At 37.3% G+C, this 24,925-nt stretch overlaps 1 protein-coding gene across 1 annotated transcript in view; it reads left to right on the top strand.

Moving 5' to 3' along the window:
* Positions 1 to 1,245: 1,245 nt before the first annotated feature.
* Positions 1,246 to 24,925, top strand: part of LOC103070786 (thyroid adenoma-associated protein homolog) — a gene marked incomplete at its 5' end in the record, with an annotated part of 114,557 nt that continues 90,877 nt past the window's right edge. The window contains 7 exons of the mRNA XM_007448156.1: positions 1,246 to 1,466; positions 2,654 to 3,351; positions 4,773 to 4,924; positions 5,861 to 6,016; positions 6,740 to 6,862; positions 12,373 to 12,496; positions 23,038 to 23,189. Of these exons, the coding sequence (XP_007448218.1) occupies positions 1,246 to 1,466; positions 2,654 to 3,351; positions 4,773 to 4,924; positions 5,861 to 6,016; positions 6,740 to 6,862; positions 12,373 to 12,496; positions 23,038 to 23,189 (1,626 nt within the window). The remainder of the gene's footprint in view (positions 1,467 to 2,653; positions 3,352 to 4,772; positions 4,925 to 5,860; positions 6,017 to 6,739; positions 6,863 to 12,372; positions 12,497 to 23,037; positions 23,190 to 24,925) is intronic.

The raw sequence follows: 24,925 nt of genomic DNA on the forward strand, positions 1-24,925 counted from the left end.
GAACCCGCGTCCCCTGCATCAGCAGGCGGACTCCCAACCACTGCGCCACCAGGGAAGCCCCCAACACATGTTTTAAAAAATATTTTTAGGGACTTCCTGGTGGCGCAGTGGTTAAGAATCCGCCTGCCAGTGCAGGGCACACGGGTTTGATCCCTGGTTCGGGAAGATCCCACATGCTGTGGAGCAACTAAGCCGTGTGCCAGAGCCTGCAAGCCACAATTACTGAGCCCTCATGCCACAACTACTGAAGCCCATGTGCCTAGAGCCCATTCTGTGCAACAAGAGAAGCCACCGTAATGAGAAGACTGCGTACCACGGTGAATAGTAGCCCCCGCTTGCCGCAACTAGAGAAAGCCTGCATGCAGCAACGAAGACCCAGCGCAGCCAAAAATTAATTAATTAGAAAAAGTTTTTTTTAAAGAAGTGAATTAAAAAAAGTTTTTTGCATAGTCAGAATCTTTCTGGTAACCTTTTCCCCTTATAATAAGTGACTTCCAAAAATTTGAATAAAGCAGAAAGAAGACAATAACAGTCACCTGTAAATCTCTCTCACAAGGATAATCATTATCAACATTTTTGGGTGTATATCCTTGTTTTTTTCTAGTGTTGTTTGTTCAGTTCCATCTCTCAGTATCATAAAAGATATTTGTGTTATTAAAATTAGAGATTAATGTATAGATATATACAGTAATAACTTTTTGATAAATGTTATTTTTATTAAGAATAACCCAAATATTGTACTAGAATCAATTGTTCAGGGAATTTGATTGTATGGAAGGTATAAGTTGATAATACAATTCTTGTATTTAGTACTAGCAGTTTTTTTGTTCCTTACTGTTTTATCTAGGAACTTATTTTAGTTCTTTACTAAGAGCAAAATGACTTTATACAAAATAGATGTATACTGTTTTATGAGCTCACACAAAGTAATTATCATTGGATAAAGTTAAAAATTTTAATTTCTCAAATCACCTCTAAAAAAGCATGAGTTAATAATCTCATCCACCTGCAGGTGGCAATGTGTTGTGCTCTCCCAGTACATTCAAACCAGCAAAACATTTCATGTATTTAGATTCAATTTTTTTCCTCTTGATATAATAATTTTAACACTTGTGGGTTTTTCACCTTTAGATTCAGTGTTTTTCCTAGGACATTTCAGGGGAAAGAGAATTTTGGATTTATATTTTGGGATATCTGGAAAGTTTTAGAGGCTTTATGTGTATCAGCTCTGTCATATTTTTCCAGATTAGTAGTTTGCTTCTCCGTTCAGTGGACCACACCAGCATCCCCGAGTGGCTTTTGAACTGCTGCAGGAGCCTTTGTTGTGCTGATGTCTCCCAGTCAGCTCTTTTATTCCTGTGTCAGGGGACACTCACCATGTTGGATTGGCAGGATGGGAGGATGGGCCCCAGTGGGGAGGCCCTGCTCTTGGATACTGTGCGTGTTCTGTTCACCTTGAGTTCACAGTGAGTTTTTTCTCATATTTTGCTTTGCTTGTCAGACATTTAAAAGATGGCAGCTGAGCTGGCTTACTTAGTAATTCAATGAAAAGTGGTCAGGATAGGGCTTCCCTGGTGGTGCAGTGGTTGGGAGTCCGCCTGCCGATGCAGGGGACACAGTCGTGCCCTGGTCCGGGAGGATCCCACGTGCCGCGGAGCGGCTGGGCTCGTGAGCCATGGCCACTGAGCCTGCATGTCCAGAGCCTGTGCTCCGCAACGGGAGAGGCCACAACAGTGAGAGGCCCGCATACCACACACACAAGAACAGGAGAAGATGGGATGATGGGAGAGAGAGAGAGAAATTATTGGTGCAGGTTAACCTGTAGTGAACACTTGTAAAATTAATTTTAACATTCAGTCTTGCAATAGATAATGCAAGCATTTTAAAAAATTATAAGCACTTCTATACATATAATGCTTTAGAGTTTACAAATAACTTCAGCATAGGTAGTTCAGTGTGATCCTCACATGTCTGATAGATAGGATAGGAAATCTAATCTGTTGAATGGGTAAAGTGAAGCTTAGAAAAGTAAATGCTTACCTAATAGCATATTGCTTTTAAGCACCTAAGCCAGAAATGTAATGAGGTCTTCTGACTTCACTGGATTGTGTTTTGTATTTTTTTGATATAAGTTGTGCATATTTTAAAGTAATTTAAAAATTATTCTTCATTGTTTATTTTATAAGTTTATTGAGATATAATTTACATACCATATAATTCACCTATTTAAAGCATGTGGTTCAATTTTTTTTTAGTATGTATATTTACAGGGTTGTGCAGCTATCACCACAGTCAACTTTAGAATATTTTCGTTACCCCAGAAAGAAACCCCATTCCCACTAATATTCCCTAGCCCCTCAGTATATTTTAAAACACCTGTGAAAGATGCATCTCAGTCAAAATAATGAACATTTCCATCACCTGCAAAAGTTTCCCTGTGTCCTTTTATGGATTCGTTTTTACGAAATGGAAAGATTCATATGCAAATTTGAGATCTGTTTTGGCTTTGTAATTTTTTGTTGTAAATTTAATAATGATTCAATTTTCTGATCATTCTTTATATTTTGTATTGATATTTTTAAAGTCTGAGTGATTATAAAATGAAATTCCTTTTACTAGTCAGTATAAAATAATATGACTCATTTTTCTTCAGGATCAAGGAGTCAACTCTGGAAATGTTTCTGTCTAGAATTTTGGCATCTTGGACTAATTCAGCTATACAAGTCCTTGAATCAAGTTCCCCAAGCCTAAAGGACCGTCTGAATGGAAATTCAGACATGGTTAGGAGACTTTTGGAATATGTCTATACCCACTGGGAACATCCATTGGATGCTTTGAGACACCAAACCAAAATCATATTCAGAAATATTCTCCAAATGCACCAGCTTGCCTTGGAAGAGTCAGGTTCAGATTTGGCTGCTGATGGTTTCATTTTTCAACTGACTGAGAGTCTTCTGCGATTGGAATGGCATAGTAAAGGAAAGTACACATGCCTTGGTTGTTTAGTAGATTACATAGGAATTGAACATATTTTGGCATTAGCTAAAACTATCCCATCGCAAATCTTAGAGGTGATGGGGGACCAGTCCTTGGTGCCTTATGCAAGTGACCTCTTGGAAACCATGTTTAAAAGTCATAAGAGTTGTTTGAAATCCCAGGCTGTTGACAGCACTTGGATTGACAAGTGGCATGAGACTTGGGTTTCTCCTCTCCTGTTTATACTGTGTGAAGGAAATCTGGATCAAAAATCTTATGTGATTGATTATTACTTGCCAAAATTATTGAATTGCAATCCTGAAAGCTTAAGCTACATGGTAAAGATTCTTCAGACTTCTGCTGATGCTAAAACTGGTAAGAAAATGAATTTTTTGTTTTAGTAATTTCTAGTTAGGATGCTTAAGTTTAGGTACCTAGGCAGATGTTGCCCATATGCAAATTTAAATATTATCATTTCTGTTAATAGTAAAGGAGGATATTAAATATAGAAATTTTGGGTTGAAACGAATGTTCCTGTACCTAGCTGAATAGAGTTTTTTGGCTGAAGTCATTTCTACAGGCTGAGGATTGATCCCAGTTATGATTATGAGGTTTCTTTTATTACTAGGTTTTAATTCATTTTACCAAGTTTTTATTAGTTGATTGTCAGACTGGAGTAAACGTTTGTGTGTTTTATATAATTTGCTTATTCAAGTGATTGAAATAGTAATTAAAAATTGTTTTAGGCAAGGTTAAAGACAGGTAAATTGGCAGTAGCAAATATTTGTCTCTGGGAAAGAGATAAAAAATTTAGAAGCGTGACCTCAGGAAACAGCTCTCTGGTCATTTAGAATAAGCATGAACATCCCACTGAAACTCAGTAACCTTGAAAGAATCACTGCATTGAAGCATAATTTAGTAATTAATATATAAAACGATGATCCTGACTCCTCATGTAAATCTTAAAATTATCATATTCTGTTTAACAAAGCAGGAATATGGTACCCTACACCACATTTTAAGAGTATTTCTAACTAAAATTTAAGTTAAAATCTTTCAGTCCTTCAAAGAATAACCATGAGATAGCTGGAAAATTTGATTCCTGTACACAAAAATGAGCCTTATTTATAATTTTTAACAATAATCGTCCTTGCATTTTTGAGAAGCCGTCTAAAGCTGAGGATCCGTGAATCTCTTCTGAAGCTAGGCAGTCTTTATTTTAAATCAAGGTGTCCTGTGAGCCAGAGCTCCCTGTCCCCTTAGTAACGGCTGATGTCCTGGCCTCTGAAAGCATCAGGTTCTTTGTGATCCCCCTTTTATCTCCTTTGCTAAGAAGAAACAGTAACTCCAAAATATACAGAGAGGTTCGGTGTTTGTTTTTAGAGAAATAATGGTCTTTAGCCACTGAAGTGTTTTTCCTATTTTCGGCTGAAAGTTATTTTAGTTATTTTTATTGTTTTAAATATTTCTTCACTTGATTTTTTTCCTGATTGACTTGATGGTCTATTTTCTAACTGTCAAGGGAAAGGTAAAAATATCAGCCAAAAATTATGATTTTTTTAAGTTAACAATAAGTGGATTATGCTTACTGAAATTATTGATTTAAGAACTATTAAATCCTTTTAAATAATGATTTTATAATAGAAACACTAATTCATGTTAGAATTTAGCTTAAAATATGATTTTTGTTTCTTGAAATGTTAACTGGAAACATGTGAATTTTGTAGTTTTTAAATAGCACGGTGGTGGTCTTTGTTACTGTGTTTTGAGCCAAGAGTAATCTTTTCCATCCTTAGGGTCTTATGACAGCAGAGGGGCTCTGGGAGCTTTGATGGCTTGTCTACGAACAGCTAGAGCTCATGGACATCTTCAGTCTGCAACTGATGCCTGGAGGGACCTTGTGTCCAGTGCAAGAATAAAGCAAGGCTTAATTCATCAGCACTGCCAAGTAAGTAAACAAAATAACTGGGAATTCATACATGCGGTAGATCCCTGATTCATTTATTAATTTAACAGTGTGATATAGAAGCCCCTACATTATGCCTAGCACTGTTTTAAGGGCTCCATAAGAAGGATGAATAGAAAGGGAAGAGTGTAGACATTGCACTCAGGCTGCTTAAAGTTTAGTTGAGAGAATAAGGAAACCTGCATAAGACAACTGGAAACTCTTAGAAGACAATGCAGATACAAGTGTACCTTTATGCATAAAGACTGGGGAAGCTTAGAAGAAGAGATTGATCTGAGTATAGATGGTGGTTGAGTAGGAAAGTGATAAATGTGATCTGAGGAGGGGAAGCACTGGCGCCTACTAAAAATGGAAGGACACAGTAAACAAGGGCTGAAAGGTGACTAAAGACATCGTTTGGCAGGAGTGGAGTATTTTGTCCATTTTATGGAAGCCTCCAGTGCTTGGTTGAAGACTTCAGATTTTATCCAATTGGTAACTGGGAAGCAGAGCCACTCTTCCTTCAGCCAGGAAGTGGCATGAATGGAAACAGAGATGAGTTTCCAGAGTGGGAGCAAAAAGAAACCAGTGCGATGTTCAAGACAGTAACTGGAGAGTGAGATGATGTGGTCCTGGGGCAGAGTGGTCACTGAGAAAAAAGAATGAAGTTGAGCATTACTGTGGAATAAGAATCTCTAAGATTTTTGACTTTAATAAAATACCCAATTTATACATTTAATAAAATAATTTTATAGGAAATAACCACAGGAACTTTGGGATTATGGAACCTTTCTGAAGTACACATGGGTAAACTGAGGTTTACCTTCTCTCCACCCTTCCCACCTTTGGTAGCCTGTGTAAATAATTAAACTCGTCAAGTGGTTTAGGCTTTGCTTATTTCATTGAAAAATTAATATTTTATTGCTTGGTGTATTTTAGGTACGGATCGATACATTAGGCTTGCTTTGTGAATGTAATCGAAGCACAGAAATTGTTTCCACAGAAGAAATGGAGTGCATTCAGTTCTTTATCACATACAATCTTAACAGTCAGTCTCCAGGAGTGCGGCAACAGATTTGTTCTCTTCTTAAAAAGGTAGAATTTCTCTTCAGAAAGTGTAGGAAAGTGGTGAACTTTGCTCTGGAATTATTTTTAAAAAGAGCCCAGATCCGAGGAGAGTGTGGGAATAAGGGTCATGGGATTGGACTACCATAGCTCTTCATGGACCTTCTGTGAATGCTTTGTTCTGTGATTCCATAAAGTTTATTTTTAGGGTTAAAATCCAGAGTGAAAAGTCCTTTCACTTTGGTGTAATAAGTCAGCCTTGAACTCTTTTTTTGAAAGGAAAAAAAAAATCTAGCACTGGAGTTTTCAGGGTATAAGGTATTTTAAGAAAACTTTAGTAAGAGGAGGAAGGATGTCTTTGTATTTTTATCGTTCCTGTAAGTGCCTCAAGAAATAGTCATTATTGAATAATTCAGCTTGAATTAATCACCTGATACACTTCTGGGGTGAAGAGTTGGTAGAGAGTAGAAGTGAGTATATCATCTTTAGGTTCATGCCGACCTAAGGGAAATAGAACTGTGGCTTTATGACTGTGGATTCTGATTTGCAGTAATATTTGGTTTTTGGTTTTTAAAATGTAAAGGTTAATTTTCTGTCAAAAAGAAACAATGTTTAAATACTGAGTTTAAAAACCAGTATTCCCCTTGCCTGACGTTTTAGTCTAAAGAATTTAGAAAGTTCTTCCTTTGCCTTTCAAGCTGATGTTTAAGGTTAATGTGGCTCACGTATGCTTCATTTTTCTTCTTCTCAAAGTTGTTTTGTAGGATACAGGAAAGTTCTCAGGTACTTTATAAACTGGAACAGAGTAAATCCAAACATGAACCAGAGAATGAGTTAACCAGACAGCACCCTTCTGTATCTTTACGGCAATATAAGGTGGGTGATAGATTTCTAGATATACAGATTTTTAAGAAACCTAAAACAGTTTTGAATAAACATTAAAGAGAAGTAAATACTCTTGGTGAATAGTATTTCTGTGCTTTTTTCCTTCAAGCTGGGTTTTGCATATTCCTTCTAGTGCTTTGGAACTTCTCTTAGGGTAGCCTGAGTTGCGGAACCAGTGCTGGACTTGAAGTCTGTTATAGAATAACATTCTGGGAAAACTGGACAGCTACATGTAAAAGAATGAAATTAGAACACTCCCTGACACCATACACAAAAATAAACTCAAAATGGATTAAAGACCTAAATGTAAGGCCAGACACTATAAAACTCTTAGAGGAAAACATAGGCAGAACACTCTATGACATAAATCATAGCAAGATCCTTTTTGACCCACTTCCTAGAGAAATGGAAATAAAAATAAACAAATGGGACCTAATGAAACTTAAAAGGTTTTGCACAGCAAAGAAAACCATAAACAAGACGAAAAGACAACCCTCAGAATGGGAGAAAATATTTGCAAATGAAGCAACTGACAAAGGATTAATCTCCACAATTTACAAGCAGCTCATGCAGCTCAATATCAAAAGAACAAACAACCCAATCCAAAAATGGGCAGACAACCTAAACAGACATTTCTCCAAAGAAGATATACAGATTGCCAACAAACACATGAAAGGATGCTCAACATCACTAATCATTAGAGAAATGTAAATCAAAAGTACAATGAGGTATCACCTCACACCAGTCAGAATGGCCATCATCAAAAAATCTACAAACAATAAATGCTGGAGAAGGTGTGGAGAAAAGAGAACCCTTTTGCACTGTTGGTGGAAATGTAAATTGATACAGCCACTATGGAGAACAGTATGGAGGTTCCTTTAACAAACTAAAAATAGAGCTACCATATGACCCAGCAATCCCACTACTGGGCATATACCCTGAGAAAACCCTAATTCAAAAAGAGTCATGTACCAAAATGTTCATTGCAGCTGTATTTACAATAGCCAGGACATGGAAGCAACCTAAGTGTCCATCAACAGATGAATGGGGGAAGAAGATGTGGCACATGTATACAATGGAATATTACTCAGCCATAAAAAGAAACAAAATTGAGTTATTTGTAGTGAGGTGGATGGACCTAGAGACTGTCATACAGAGTGAAGTAAGTCAGAAAGAGAAAGACAAATACCGTATGCTATCACACAGATATGGAATCTAAAAAAATTAAAAATTGTTCTGAAGAACCTAGGGACTGGACAGGAATAAAGACTCGGACGTAGAGAATGGACTTGAGGACACAGGGAGGGGGAAGGGTAAGCTGGGATGAAGTGAGAAAGTAGCATTGACATATATACACTCCCAAATGTAAAATAGATTGCTAGTGGGAAGCAGCCGCATAGCCTAGGGAGATCAGCTCGGTGCTTTGTGACCACCTAGAGGGGTGGGATAGGGAGGGTGGGAGGGAGACGCAAGAGCAAGGAGATATGGGGATATATGTATATGTATAGCTGATTCACTTTGTTATACAGCAGAAACTAACACACTATTATAAAGCAATTATACTCCAATAAAGATGTTAAAAAAAATAGAATAACATTAATGAGCTAACCTCGATGTTTTACAGCTTCTGTGAGCCAGATGAATTTAGTACTTTTAAAAAAGGTAATTGGAAGCCCTGATTCCTCCACCCCTCCCCGGGGTAGATGACTGCTGCATCTGAGCGTGTTTCCCCTTTCGTCTAACGTGATTTAACAGTGGCTTGATGTTTGTGACTTCTGGCCCATGGTCCTCTTAAGAGCTTCCTCTCTATCCTGTTTTGGAGTGAACTTGAAGAGTAGGACTGGATTTCAGTGCACCAGGTTAATGTCATGGATGGATCCCCAGATATAGCAGCTCCAGTCTGGGCCAGGGCTCAGCTTGACAACCTTCAATTTCTGTCCCATCAGAACAGAATGAGCTTTTCACTGGTTTCTTACTCCAAATCTTTCCTCTCAGAAGCAGATACTTATTTTCTCCTAAGACCCAGATAGAGGACAGAGCTCATCTATTTTATCTCATTTAGGGAAACAAGTATAATAAATGGTATATTGGAACCATGCTATACTTACTACCTACTAAAGGTTAAAAATCATCTAAAGAAGAACATTCCTATACAGAGGCTGAAATCAGCTTCATCTTTGTAAAATCTCAACAACGAAAGATGAGAAAGTCACAACCTAAACTTGAAGGACATGATTAGTAACAAATCTGCCACTGACTACTTGGCTTATTTTCATGAGTCTACTTAGCTATAAGTGGGATGAGTAACCTCTCTGAAAACGTTGGTTTTGAGGATTAAACAAGAATGTTCTTTGCAAACTCTAAATCACTCTAAAAAGCCTTCCTGGGCATCATTAAAAGTAACTAGAGTATAGAGCATTTACTGTGTGTGTGTAACAGTTATATTTTAGCCCTTTTTAGATCATTGCTAGATGATCTCAGAAACACCTTGCTTCTTTTTGCAGGGGATAAAATGACATTTGTGAAATCTCAATTAGGTACTTAGAAACACAAAACTGATTTTGTGGTTTGACATTCTGAATTTTCATGTATGCGTGGTTTCTTCGTTTTGCTTATGAATATATATTTTTTGAAAACTAGTCCTTTAGAGTCTTGATCTGAGTCAGTCTCATAGTTCTGATATTTTTCTCCCACCTGTTGGCTCTTGTGGCTTTTGGAGGTTGCAACTTCAGAACTGTTGTATCATCGTCATCAGAATAGTGGGTGTCGTGTGTGGTGTGTGGTGGACTCAGTGCCAGTCAGCAGACTAAGTGCTGGGAGAAGAGAAGGCTGTGAGTGGGAAAAGGTGTCTTCTAGTCTAGTGAAGGAGGTTATTTCATACTCTAGTATGACAGAGTACTTAAAAATATGTTAGCTAGAGTACTTTCAAGTATAAAATGCTTTATATCCGTGTTCTCCTTTAATCTTTAATAATGAAACTGTGAGATAGGCATTATTATCCTCACTTAACCAGTGATATAAGTGAAGCTTGGAAAAGTTGAATGAGCAAACTATCCAAGGGTCCTCAGCCAGGAAGTGGTAGAGCCTGACTACAATCCATATCTGCTCTGGACAACCAAATCGGAATAGTTTCTTCCCTAGTACCAGCTTGAGGGAAGACTTGGAGGTAAGAGAGTACAGGGAAAATTTGGATAGTGGTGAATTCACTAGTATGAATGACATATAAGATACTTGAGGGATAGAGGATTTTTTTTTTGGCCATGCCCCACAGTATGTGGGATCTTAGTTCCTCAACCAGGGATCAAACCCATGCCCCTTGCATTGGAAGCACAGAGTACTTTTTTTTTTTTAACTATTTGTTTTTTTAAAAAATATTTATTTATTTATTTGGCTGTGCCGGGTCTTAGTTGTGGCATGCAGGATCTTTCATTGCAGTGTGCAGGCTCTTTCTTGCGGCGTGCAGGCTTCTCTCTCATTGTGGTATGTGGGCTCTAGAGTACACGATCTCTCTAGTTGTGGCACGTGGGCTCTAGAGCACTCGGGCTCAGTTGTTGCAGCATGCGAGTTCCACGGCATGTGGGATCTTAGTTCCCCAGTGAGGGGTCAAACTCGTGTCCCCTGCATTGGAAGACAGATTCTTAACCACTGTACCACCAGGGAAGTCCCCGGACAGAGGAATAACGGGAAATGAGTTAGAAAATCAATTTGGGGATGGGTAGCAGAGAGTTTTGAATGCTAGGCCATGGTATCTGGAATCCTCGCCAAGGGACATTAAAAGGGACTAGAGCATATATTGAGCCCTTACTATGTGTGTAGTACAGTGTGTTCAGGACATAAATGTCTAAATTGTGGTTCCTGCCTCCATTGTGCTTACAGTCTGGTTGAGGGAAAGAACAACTATATCTGAAAATACAATTGACAGTGCAGTTAGGATAAGATAAATCCTAAAGGATGAACTTGTTGCCATTTAATGTGAATACTATACTACTCATTTATAATTAACACTAGTTTAATTAGGATATTTTCAATAACTACCCTATTCCTTTGAAACCCAATAGAATTAATAAACTAGTAAACTCTTATTTAGGGCTTGTAAGGGTCTACAGGATAAATCACCAAGATTGTATGTCCTTAACCAAGGAAATGAATGCAGGAATGCTATCTAAAGATGGTTGGGACTAGGGCTGCTTATATGCTGCTTAGTTACAAATATATGTTGTCAGGGCATAGCAGTGTATGAGAGGCTTGAGAATCACAGCTTTTCCTTATATGTTCTTCCTTTGGTCTTATGGAGAAATTATTATTATTATTTTTACTTAGAGGAAGAAGACTTTATCCTGGATAAACTATTTCCCACATTGCTTTTTTTATTGCATTTTACTAAAAGTTTTCATTTCTAATCATTTGTATAAACAGAAAGGTAGAATAGGAGTCTCAGAGAGGCAGATAGAAGACAGTGGAATAGCTAGATCTTTGTCATGAAATATGTCATTATAGCCAGATATCAAGTATTTATCAAATGTGTCAAGTGGTATATATTGGATATGTCTTTGGTCATTTTAAAACTTTAAAAAAAAGTATATATACCTTTGATGCCTGAATGCTTCTTTCTGGTGAAGAAAATCAATATTCATACAACTTTAACACAAGTCAGGGCAGAATGGATCATGTTTTCACCAGAAAAATGTTTTTTTCTGGTCTGGACTACATTTAGAATTGTACTCTTTGTTGTTGTTGTTTTTAACTTAAATCAGGTATAATTGACATAATAGTTTCAGGTGTACAACACAGTGGTTAGACATTTGTGTATATTGGGACATGATTACCACATTAAGTCTAGTTAACATTTGTCACCATACAAAGTTAGAAAAAGTTTTTTTTTCTTAGCAACTTTCAAATATACAATGTAGTAGTATTAACTATAGTCACTCTACTATACATTACAGCCCATGGCCTATTTATTTTATTTTATATCTGGAAGTTTGTATCTTTTGACTCTGTTTACCCATTTTTCCAAATCCTCCCCCACCCGACCCCTGGCAACCACCAGTCTGTTCTCTGTATTTATGAGGTTGGTTTTTGTTTTTTTTTAATTTTTAAATTCTATATAAAAGAGAGATCATTAAGTGTTTGTCTTTTTCTGTCTGATTTATTTATCTGTTTATCCATCCTTGGACACTTATGTTGTTTCTGTATCTTGACTGTTGTAAATAATGCTGCAGTGAACATGGGGGCACACATATCTCTTTAAATTAGTGTTTTCGTTTTCTTCCGTACTTCTTGTTGACTCTACAAAGATAAGGTTCACTGAAGTCATGAGCTCATGGTCAAGGGTGCCAATCTGAATTGTCAAGTAAAGTGAACAACTAATATTGTTTTAAAAAAATCTTTTCTCTCTAAATTAGAAAAAAATTCACTCTTCAGAGTAATAGTAGTGATATTTTCAAGATAACCTATTGTGAGTTAGCTCAATTATATTTACTGTAATTTTTCTTTTTTAGAATTTCATGTCATCCATTTGCAAAAGTCTTTTTGAAGCATTATTTCCTGGCTCTTCCTACCCAACTAGATTTTCAGCTTTAACCATTTTAGGCTCAATAGCTGAAGTTTTTCCTGTGCCAGAAGGTAAGTTTTCAGTCATGTTTGGGGAAAGTATTTGTTTTCTTGCAAAACATACTTTTTCAATATTTTGTTTTACTTGAAGTTTCAGGTTTGTTGTCTCATTATATAATGTAAGTCTCATTATATAATTCTTATTTGGACATAATTCAATTTGCCAGTAAGGGGCAGAGAAGGGAGAGAAACTTTTCAGTGATTGTTATTTGCTGACCCGAAACTGGAGTTTTCATGGATTATGCTTATTATGAGATGAGTTGCTGCCCTCATTCCCCTAATTTGTATGTTGCTATTTTAGGATAGTGCCCAATCTGTTCTCTAAGTTTAAAAAATTAAAATAGTAATAGTTTCTCTTATGTATAACATTCCTCAGTGAGTCTCTGTGGTTAAAATGTGGTTTCCCTTATATGCTGTTTCATAAGTCTGAATCTGGTTTTGGAAAGACAATATAAGGATGTCATTTCCAGGCATTCTGGTTTAATCATACCCTTTGTATCTCCTCTGTGGGGTACTCAACAGGATGAATATTTAACTTCTTTCTTTGTGTTGTTTTATTTTCCTTTTTTTTTTAAGTTTTTAAAAAATTTTATTTATTTATTTATTTTTGGCTGTGTTGGGTCTTCATTAATGCACACAGGCTTTCCCTAGTTGCCGCGAGCGGGGGCTACTCTTCACTGCACTGCATGGGCCCCTCATTGCAGTGGCCTCTCCCGCCTCAGAGCACAGGCTCCAGATGCACGGGCTTCAGCAATTGTGGCTCGCGGGCTCTAGAGCGCAGACTCAGTAGTTGTGGCGCACAGGGCTCACCTGCTCCACAGCATGTGGGATCTTCCCGGACCAGGGCTCGAACCCATGTCCCCTGCATTGGCAGGCGGATTCCCAACCACTGCGCCACCAGGGAAGCCCTTATTTTCCTTTTTGACAAGAAATGATTCTTTTTATCTCCATACATGAATGTATGTGTATTTTAATGATGATTTCTTGTTTGTGCTCAGTCTTGCTTGACGGTGGACAAACAGGAAAATGTACTGCTCTTTTGGAGGGAATGGCCAAAGGACCAGGAAACTTTACACTATAGTTGGACTTTTCTTTTTAGTTTAAATTTTTAGGCAAAGTATAATTTTTTGGCAGTTATTTGCTGTTAATACAGACTTGCTTCATTTGAAGAAAACCAGTTTTTTCAAGTTTTTGTTTTGAAAAAGTTGACACTAACAGCAAAGTTTCAAGAATAGTTCAGTGAATAAACAAAGTTTCAAGAATAGTTCAGCCATGAACCCTCTACTTAGACTCATAAGTTATTTTGTGATATTTGCTTTACCTCACTGTTTCTCTCTCATTAATTTTCTTCTTTAAAAAATTTATTTATTTTATTTTTGGCTGCATTGGGTCTTCATTGCTGTGTGCAGGCTTTTCTCTAGTTGCGGAGAGAGGGGGCTACTCTTCGTTGTGGTGCGTGGGCTTCTCATTGCGGTGGCTTCTCGTTGTGGAGCATGGGCTCTAGGTGCATGGGCTTCAGTAGTTGTGGCACTCGGGTTCAGTAGTTGTGGCTCGCGGGCTTTAGAGTGCAGGCTCAGTAGTTGTGGTGCACGGGCTTAGTTGCTCCGCGGCAAGTGGGATCTTCCTGCACCAGGGCTCGAACCCATGTCCCCTGCATTGTCAGGCGGATTCTTAGCCACTGTGCCACCAGGGAAGCCCTCTCATTAATTTTCTAACCATAACACAATGATCAAATTCAGGAATTAATGTTGATACAATGCTATTATCTAATATACAATCCATATTCAAATTGTACCAGTTGTCCTAATAAGTGGCTTTTTGTAGAAAAAAAATTTTTCCCCACAATCCAGGAACCAGTCTAAGGTCACGCATTGCATTTAATTGTTATGCATCTTGAACCTCTTTCAATTTGGAAATTTTCTAATTTCATGACATTAACATTTTGGAAGAATGTATCTCAGTTTGGGTTTGTCTGATTGTTTTCTTATGACTTGATTCATGTTATGCATTTTTGTCAGGAATACTGCATAGGTGATGTAGTTTCTTTCTCAGGGCATGATAACAGGAGATACATGATGTTAGTTTGTCCCATTATTCTTGATAAATTGGATCACCTGATTAAGTAAGTGTAGTAGGACAAAAAATGACCTCCAAAAGAAACCCGTACCAAATCCTTAGAGCTTGTGAATGTGAACCTTACTTATTTAAACCTTACTTATTGGGCTTCCCTGGTGGCGCAGTGGTTGAGAGTCCGCCTGCCGATGCAGGGGACACAGGTTCGTGCCCCGGTCCGGGAAGATCCCACATGCTGCGGAGTGGCTGGGCCTGTGAGCCATGGCCGCTGAGCCTGCGCGTCTGGAGCCTGTGCTTTGCAATGGAAGAGGCCACAACAATGAGAGGCCCGCATACCACAAAACAAAACAAAAAATACCTTACTTATTTAGGGTTTTTTTTAGATATGATTAAGTTAAAGATCTTAAAATGAGATAATCTTGGATTATCTGGATGGGCCTTAATGCCATTGCAAGTGGCATTGTAAGAGGGAGGCAGAGGGAAATGTGACAAAAAGAAAAGGAGGAGTCATTGTGACAGTGGTGATAGAGATTGGCATGCTGTGGCTATAAGCCAGGGAATGCTGGCAGCCGCCAGAAGCTGAAAGAGACGAGGAATGAATTCTCAGAGACTTGAGAGAGAGCATGGCCCTACAGACACCTTGATTTCAGACTTCTCGCTTCCAGAACTGTGAGAAAATAGATTTCTGTGGTTTTAAGCCACCAAGGTCATGGTAATTTGTTACAGCATCCACAGAAAATGAATACAGGAGTACCCATCAGTTTAGCGAATTTCAGTGGTACTACAACTGAATTTAGAAAATAAGGTTTTACCTGAGAGTGATTGATTATCCATTTAACAAAAAGTTTTCTGTGCATTCCTATATTTATAGTTAACATCTAGGTGTATGGGAAATATCTAGGCTGAATTACACTGGTAATTTTTCATTGGGAGAATAGTTTAATATATTTAAATATACTTTAAAAGTGAAAAGCCTGTGTCATCTTTCTAATGAATGAGTCATGTATAATTGGGCAGTGACTGATGGCACAGTAATGATGTTAATTAAACAACTGGGAAGTAATGTAAATAGAGCAAACCATACTGTACCCATTAACTGTAAAGGAGGCTAAAGAAGCATGACTGAAAAATACAGGATAGGAAATGTAAACTCATTCTTCATCTTTATCTCAAGAATACTAATGTAGGTTTTTATATTATTTTATAGAAAGACTGATTTGGGATTAGTTAAAATGGCTTTTGCCTTTCCTCAAGTATGTCCTAGTTCAAGAAGAATAAGCCACATATATCTTTCTCATTTGGAATAAAATGTCACAGTATTCATGGTGAAAAATTGGATTCCACAATTAGATTAAAAGGGTTTGTTCAACAAATAATTTATTTAGTGCCAAGGATACACAGTATACAAAACAGAGTGCTTCCCATTTTAGAGCTTAGACTTTAGTGAAGATAGACAGACTAAGTAAGTCAACAAGTGATACGTAGAATTTCAGATGGAGATAAGTAGTATGAAAATATATTTCAAGAAGAAAAGTGCAGGGAAGTATAGAGAGCCTGGGAGTTTGGGAGTAATAGCTCTTTCATACAATCGTGTCAGAGAAGGCTTCCAATTTGAGCAGAGCTCTTAACTAACCAATGGGTCAAAGGGGAAATTAGAAAATACTTTGAGAGGAAAGAAAACAAAAACACAACTTACCAAAACTTACAGGATGAAGCAAAAACACTGCTAATAGAGAGATTTATATAACTGTAAATGCCTACATTATGTAAGAAAAAAAGATCTCAAATCAGTAACCTAACTTTACACCTCATGGAATTAGAAAAAGAAGAGCACACTTACCCCACAGTTACAGAAAGAAGGAAGTAATAAAGATTAGAATGGAGAGAATGGAGATAAATGAAATAGAGAATAGAAAAACAATACAGAGAATCAGCAAAACCAGAAGTTTTTTTTTTAAGATAAACAAAATTGACAAAGTTTTAGCTATACTAAGAATTAAAAAAAGATGTAAATCACTAAAATCAGAAATAAAACTAGAGACATTTCTACTGACCTTACAGAAATAAAAAAGATTATAAGACAGTACTGTGAACAATTATATTGTATATCTAATAAATTAGGTAACCTACATGAAATGGACAAATTCCTAGTAATATACAAATTGCTGACTCAAGAAGTAGAATTTTTGTTGTTGTTGTTGTTGGCGGGCCTCTCCCGTTGTGAAGCACAGGCTCCGGATGCACAGGCTCAGCAGCCATGGCTCACAGGCCCAGCTGCTCCGCGGCATGTGGGATCTTCCCAGGCCGGGGCATGAACCCACGTCCCCTGCATCGGCAGGCGGGCTCTCAACCACTGCGCCACCAGGGAAGCCCAAGAAGTAGAAAATTTGAACAGACCTATAACAGATAAAGAGATGGAGTAAAAAGCCTCTCAAAAGAAAAGCTCTCAGCAAAGAAAAGTCCAAGGGGAGTGGCTTCATTGGTATATTCTACCAAACATTTAAAGAAGAATTAATGCCATTCCTTCTCAAACTTCAAAAAAATTGGAGAGGAAGGAACATTTCCTAACTCATTCTATGAAGCCAGTATCACTCTGATACCACAAGAAAACTACAGCTGTATCTTATATAAATATAGGTGCAGAAATTCTAAAGAAAATGCTAGAAAACCAAATCCAACAGCATATTAAAAGTATATACCATGACTAAGTAAGTGGAATTTATCCCAGGAACACAAGGGTGTTTCAGCATAAGAAAATATAGTAAATGTAATGCACTACATTAGAACAAAAGAAAAAAAAACATGATAATCTCAGTGGAGAAAAAGTATTGACAAAATTCCACACCCTTTTAGACAAATAAACTCTTAGCAAACTAGGAATAGAAGAGAACTTCCTCATTATGATAAAGGACATTCATGAAAAGCCCATAGACAACACCATATTCAATGGTGAAAGACCAAAAGCTCCTCCCCTATGATCAGGAGCAAGACACAGATGCTTACTTTCACTGCTGCTATTCACTGTTGTACCAGAAGTTTTAGCCAGAGGAATTAGGTAAGAAAAAGAAATGAAAGGTGTCCAAATTGGAAAAGAAGAGGCAGATTTGAGCAGAGGTGTGATTGAAGTGACAAAAACTTCATTTGCTTGCCCTATGAATTTCACAGGGTTGGACTAACTTGCGAGTTAAGATTAAATGAATTCACATGCTGATTTATATTGAGCAACATTTCTCTAATTAAGCATAGAAATGTTTTCAGGTATTATGAGGGGTTAACTCGTTAAATGTTAAAGGTTCTTCACATCCTGCTATGAAATCCATTATTCCCATAGGTTTACTCTTAGCCTTAAGAATTAAATAGATTTGGTGACTGTCATCATTCTTTAGTGGTAGTTTTTCTGTTAATTTCTTTGTTGGTTGAAATTCATCTTTTTTTGAGAAGGGTTTTTGGGAAAATGTAGTTCTTAATTTCTTGCACATTCAAAAATGTTTATATTGCTGTTATACTTGATACTGGAATGGGATTTTGATATGTAGATTTTCATTACCCCTTTTCTCCCTAAGGATTTGGTAAGCATTGCTCCACTATCTTCTAGCACTACATACTGCTGTGGCAGAGTGAAGCCAGCCTGATTTTTTCCACGTTGTAGATGAATTGAACTTTTTGCCTGAATGGCAAAAAGATTCCTTCTTTACTGTTGATGTCCAGGAATGGTATTAGGATATGCCTTTTTTATTTTTTTCTATAAATATAATCGTTTATTTCAATGGTTAATAATGTAAATGTTACTTTAAAAAAATCAACCTGTTCACACATTTGTATATTAAACACTGAAATGATTATTCCATATTGATAATAATTTTAACCTTTTTTTTTTGTAACAGTCAATCTTTATTAAAAAAAAACTGCGGGTAATATTCTTATAATAGACTATGGGCAATGCAGATACCTCAACTTATCCATCAATTATGATTATCTGTGTTATAATAGGAAATTCACAGAGTAATCCACCTACTCGGGTATTTATTTGAGGGAGACCTAACATTCTGTTTTTGTTTTTTGGTTTTTTTTTGGCGGTACGCGGGCCCCTCTCCTGCCGCGGAGCACAGGCTCCGGATGCGCAGGCCCAGCAACCATGGCTCACGGGCCCAGCTGCTCCATGGCACGTGGGATCCTCCCAGACCGGGGCACGAACCCGCGTCCCCTGCATCGGCAGGTGGACCCTCAACCACTGCACCAACAGGGAAGCCCACATTCTGTTTTGTTTACATCACTGCCTCCTCTTCCATCCTCCACTCTGATTCTTTCAGTCAACCAAACCTAAGTGCAAGTAATACATGTAGTTGAATGGTTGCCTAGGGAAAACTACATATTTGAATAAGATTCAAGTCAAACAGGCAGATTTTTAAATTATATAAAGGATATGTCATTGTATTGATTATTCTATGTCAGTTCACCTAAGACATGGTAGGACTTTGGATTCTAGGACAAGAAAGTTTATGAAGGTTTTTTTAAAAGATGTATTCCTGAATTTATTTGTTTGTACTTGTTTATTTGAAAAATAACTTAGGTATCTTATATATAATATATAACTTTTTGAAAGAGAATGAAATAGTTTTAAACAAATTTTTAAAAACTACTTATTTCCTTTCATTTGTCTCTAGGTATTTTTTGATTTCTTCAGTGATCCATTGGTTGTTTAGTAGCATATTGTTTAGCCTCTGTGTGTTTGAATTTTGCAGTTTTTTTCTTGTAGTTGATTTCTAGCCTTATAACGTTGTGATCAGAAAAGATGCTTGATATGATTTCAGTTTTCTTAAATTTACCAAGGCTTGCTTTGTGGCCTATCACGTAATTTATCCTGGAGAATGTTCCATGTGCTCTTGAAAACAATGTGGACTCTGCTTCTTTCGGATGGAATGCTCTTTAAATATCAGTGAAGTCCATCTGGTCTAATGTGTCATTTAAGTCGTGTGTTTCCTTATTGATTTTCTGTCTGGGTAATCTGTCCATTGATGTAAGTGAGGTGTTAAAGTCCCCCACTATTATTGTGTTACTGCCAATTTCTCCTTTTATGTCTGTTAACATTTGCCTTATATATTGAGGTGCTCCAATATTGGGTACATATATATTTACAGTTGTTATATCTCCTTCTTGGATTGATCCTTTGATCATTATGTAGTGTCCTTCTTCATCTCTTGTTACAGTCTTTATTTTAAAGTCTGTTTTATCTGATGCTAATATTGCTACTCTGGCTTTCTTTTGATTTCCATTCATGTGGAATACCTTTTTCTATCCCCTCACTTTCAGTCTGTATGTGTCTCTAGATCTGTATGAGTTTCTCATAGGCAGCATATATATGGGTCCTGTTTTTGTATCCATTCAGCGAGTCTGTGTCTTTTGGTAGGAGCATTTAGTCCATTTACATTTAAGGTAATTATTGATATGTTATGTTCTTATTGCCATTTTATTAATTGTTTTGGATTTGTTTTTGTAGGTCTGTTTTCCCCCCTTTTGTTTTTATGGTAAAACTTTTATGATAAAAACTCTTCAGAAAGTAGGCATAGAGAGAACATACCTCAACATAATAAAGGCCATATATGATGGACCCACAGCTAACATCATACTCAATGGTGAAACGCAAAAAGCATTTCCTCTAAGATCAGGAACAAGACAAGGATGCCCACTCTCGCCACTTTTATTCAGCATGGTTTTGGAAGTCCTAGCCACAGCAGTCAGAAAAAGAAAAAGAAATAAAAGGAATCCAAATTGGAAAAGAAGTAAGACTGTTACTGTTTGCAGATGACATGTTGCTATACATAGAAAATCCTAAAGATGCTACCTGAAAACTACTAGAGCTCATCAATGAATTTGGTAAAGTTGCAGGATACAAAATTAATATACAGAAATCTGTTGTATTTCTATACACAAACAGTGAAATATCAGAAAGAGAAATTAAGGAAACAATCCCATTTATCATTGCATCAAAAAGGGTAAAATACCTAGGAATAAACCTACCTAAGTAGGCAAAAGACCTATACCCCCCAAAACTGTAAGACACTGATGAAAGAAATTGAAGATGACACAAACTGATGGAAAGATACACCACGTTCTTGGATTGGAAGAATCAATAATGTTGAAATGACCATGCTACCCAAGGCAATCTACAGATTCAGTGCAATCCCTATCAAATTACCAATGGCATTTTTCACAGTACTAGAATAAAAAATTTTTAAGTTTGTATGAAAACACGAAAGACCCCCAACCACCCAAAACAATCTTGAGAAAGAAGAACAGAGCTGGAGGAATCACTTTTCCTGACTTCAGACTATACTACAAAGCTACAGTCATCAAAAAAGTATGGTACTGGTACAAAAACAGACACATAGATCAATGGACTAGGATAAAAAGCCCAGAAATAAACTGATTCACTTATGGTCAGTTAATCTGCAACAAAGGAGGCAAGAATATACAATGGAGAAAAAACATTCTCTTCAATAAGTGGTGCTGGGAAAACTGGACAGCTACATGTAAAAGAAAGAAATTAGAACATTCTCTAACACCATATACAAAAATAAACTCAGAATGGATTAAAGACCTAAATATAAGACTGGATACTATAAAACTCTTAGAGGAAAGCATTGGCAGAACACTCTTTGACATAAATTGCAGCGATATTTTATGGGTCCATCTCCTAGAGTAATGGAAATAAAAACAAATAAACAAATGGGACCTAATTAAACTTAAAAGCTTTTGCACAACAAAGGAAACCACAAACAAAATGAAAAGGCAACTTACAGACTGGGAGAAAATATTTGCAAACAATGCTATAGACAAGGGATTAATTTCCAAAATATACAAACAGCTCATATAGCTTAATATCAAAAAAACAAACAACTCAATCAAAAAATGGGCAGAAGACCTAAATAGACATTTCTTCAAAGAAGACATACAGATGGCCAACTGACACATGAAAAGATTCTCAGTGTCGCTAATTATTAGAGGAATACAAACTACAGTGAGGGCTTCCCTGGTGGCGCAGGGGTTGAGAGTCCGCCTGCCGATTCAGGGGACACGGGTTCGTGCCCCGGTCCAGGAAGGTCCCACATGCCGCGGAGCGGCTGGGCCTGTGAGTCATGGCTGCTGAGCCTGCGCGTCCGGAGCCTGTGCTCCGCAACGGGAGAGACCACAACGGTGAGAGGCCCGCGTACCGCAAACAACAACAGCAACAACAACAACAACAACAACAACAACAAAACTACAATGAGCGGGAATTCCCTGGCGGTCCAGTGGTTAAGACTCTGCGCCTCCACTGCAGGGGCCTGGGTTCGATCCCTCCTCAGGGAACTAAGATCCTGCAAGCCCAGGATTTTTTTTGGTGTGGCAAAAAAAAAATACTACTATGAGGTATCACCTGACACCAGTTAGAATGGCCATCATTAAAAGGTCTACAGATAATGAATGCTGGAGAGAGTGTGGAGAAAAAGGAACCCTCCTATACTGTTGGTGGGAATATAAATTGGTGCAGCCACTATGGAGAACAGTATGGAGATTCCTTAAAAAACTAAAGATAGACCTACCATATGATCCTGCAATTCCACTCCTGGGTATATATCGGGAAATGACAAAAACTCTAATTCAAAAAGATACATATACCTCAGTGTTCACAGTAGTACTATTTACAATAACAAGACTTGGAAACAGCCTAAATGCCCATTAACGAATGAATAAAGAAGATGTGGTGTGTGTGTACGTAGACATACACACACACACACACACACACACACACACACAATGGAATACTACTCAGCCATAAAAAAGAAATAATGCCATTTGTAGCAACATGGATGAACCTAGATATTATCATATTAAGTGAAGTCAGAGAAAGACAAATATGATGTCAATTATATGTGGAATCTTAAAAAATGATACAAATGAACTTATTTACAAAACCGAAAGAGACACAGACAAAAAAAACAAACTTATGGTTAGCAAAGGGGCTAGTGGGATGCAGGGGGGTACGTAAATTAGTAGTTTGGGATTAATGTATACATACTACTACGTATCAAATAGGTAAACAACAGGGACCTACTGTATAACACAGGGAAGTATATTCAATATCTTGTAATAACCTATAATGGAAAAGAATCTGAAAAGGAGTATGTGTGTGTGTTTGTGTGTGTGTGTAAATATATATATCTGAATCACTTTGGTGTACACCTGAAACTAACACATTGTATATGAACTATTCTTCAATTTTTAAAAATGGTTATTGAAAAATATTTCCTATTTGTAGAATTGTAATACTTATTATTTTATCATTTTAGTAAACTATTGGAAATATTTTTTACGCTGTTGTGGGTAAAATATAAGGTGTGAGTTCTTATACTAATTTTCTGTAAATTTGGCCACATAACTTCAAAATGTTGATTTCCTTTTACTGCTGTTCACTTAAAAAAAATTTTTTTTTTAAATTTTAGGTAGAGTCCAAACAGTATATCAGCTGAGTCATGATATTGATGTTGGTCGTTTCCAAACGCTAATGGAATGTTTAACTGGCACTTTTGAAGAAGTGAAAATTTTAGCATTTGATCTTCTAATGAAGTTACCAAAAACATTTGTACAATTTCAGGTATTTGGACTTTTCTTCTGTTGGTGTAAATGTGGTGTATGCATGAAAACTTTCTATCTTAGCAGCAGTTAAAGCAGTCTGTGGATTGTCCAGGCTCTTTGCATCTGCCTTCTTACTAAATCTTCTGTTTCAGTTATCATTAATACCTCTCCTCTTGCAAGTAGTGGAATGGAGAAGGTAGGGATGGGTAGTGGGGAAGGAGGAAATATTGTAAGAGAAACAAAATCCAAATCAGTGATCTTTGCTTTTTCAAAAAAATTGTTTTGATAAAAAGGGAGGTGTAGGAGGCAGTAGGTTTTATTGTTTACAAGATTGGTAGATTTCAGTTAACTGTGGTCTCCCCAGTTCCCTTGGACATGTTAATATTCGATCAAAACACATCACTTACAGTAACTGGATTTTTTTTTTTAGGTAATCTCCCTGCATAGTAGACTGGGAAGCTTATTGTAAATGAGGTAGAGAACATGTTTCTGATCTTCCAACAAGTAATAGCTAAACTGAGACTGAAACTCAGAGTACTTGAGGTTAACAGCATTTCTCTCCCTGGGTGTTCTACCCCATCCCCAGCCCCGATGTTCTTCCTGATGCCTTGCACTTCCCACCATGGGGTGAGAATCAAAGATGGGCTCAGGGGTGAAGGCAAAGCTTGGGGATGGGTCTTCAGGAGACCCCATAGCCCAGGTACTTGGCTCTACCCTTGAGGCTTATTCTGGGGCAGTGAGGTCACCAGCAGCTGTCGGGTCACTGGCTCTAGAGCTTTGCTATGGCTCCCTGTTGGAGCTGTATACAGGCCACGGGAGCCTTTAGGGGTGGGAGCTGAGCCATGGTCTGGGCTCTAGCTATTTGGCTCTGTTTAGGTATGGCAGTTTGTAGATGCAGTGGGATTCTGTCGGAGCACATGTCAGAGAGCCTAAGGTGTCTGTTACCACTGCTTCTGGACGGCACTGCAAAATCTCAAACATTTCTGGCTTGGGTTCACATTGAGAGTTGCTCCCTGGTGTCCACCTATCCTGGTGGTCTTTCAGGTGCCCTGATGCGCAGAAAATTCTTTGGTGCTTAGGCTGCTAACTTTTGTACTTTATAAGCATTTTTAAAGAAGATGCTTTCTCTTTCTCTATTTCCCCTTCCACCAACCCTTGCCTCTTACCATTCATCTCACTGTAACTTTGTATCATATATATAACTATGCCTCATTCCTGGCTAGTATTTTGAGAGTATCTGGAGTGGGGAAAGGTGTATATTATGGTACCTATATGAAAGACCTGGTCCTTACATGGACTATGAAGGCCCCTCAGGGGGGCTCTGTGTATCTAATTTGATAAACACATGCTTGGTATATAGATACAACTTACAGAATTCAGGAAACTTAGTAGCACATATGGCTTGCTATAGGATTCTGGTAGTTATATATCTGGTCTGGCTTGTGTATTAGTAAATGGTCCCAGATTCAAGATTTTAAATTCAAGATTTTAAAATATTAGTTATGTATTATATTTTCAAAGTCTTTTTTATATAGGGGTATACCCTATATAATATGTAATTAACTTTTTTAATATAGCTAACTTGAAAACATTTTTTGAATGCTAGCCTAATCTCTCTAAGGATCTGTATATTCATATTTTGATTGCATATCTTTCTAATATATGACTTTACTACTCACCTAGTCTCTTGCCCTTCTTTCTTGTGGAGCTACATATCCAAGGTCTTTTTTTTTTTTTTTTTTTTTTTTTTTTTTA

The sequence above is a fragment of the Lipotes vexillifer genome, unplaced genomic scaffold, assembly GCF_000442215.2.
Source record: "Lipotes vexillifer unplaced genomic scaffold, Lipotes_vexillifer_v1.1 scaffold4287, whole genome shotgun sequence".
Taxonomy (NCBI): Eukaryota; Metazoa; Chordata; class Mammalia; order Artiodactyla; family Lipotidae; genus Lipotes; species Lipotes vexillifer.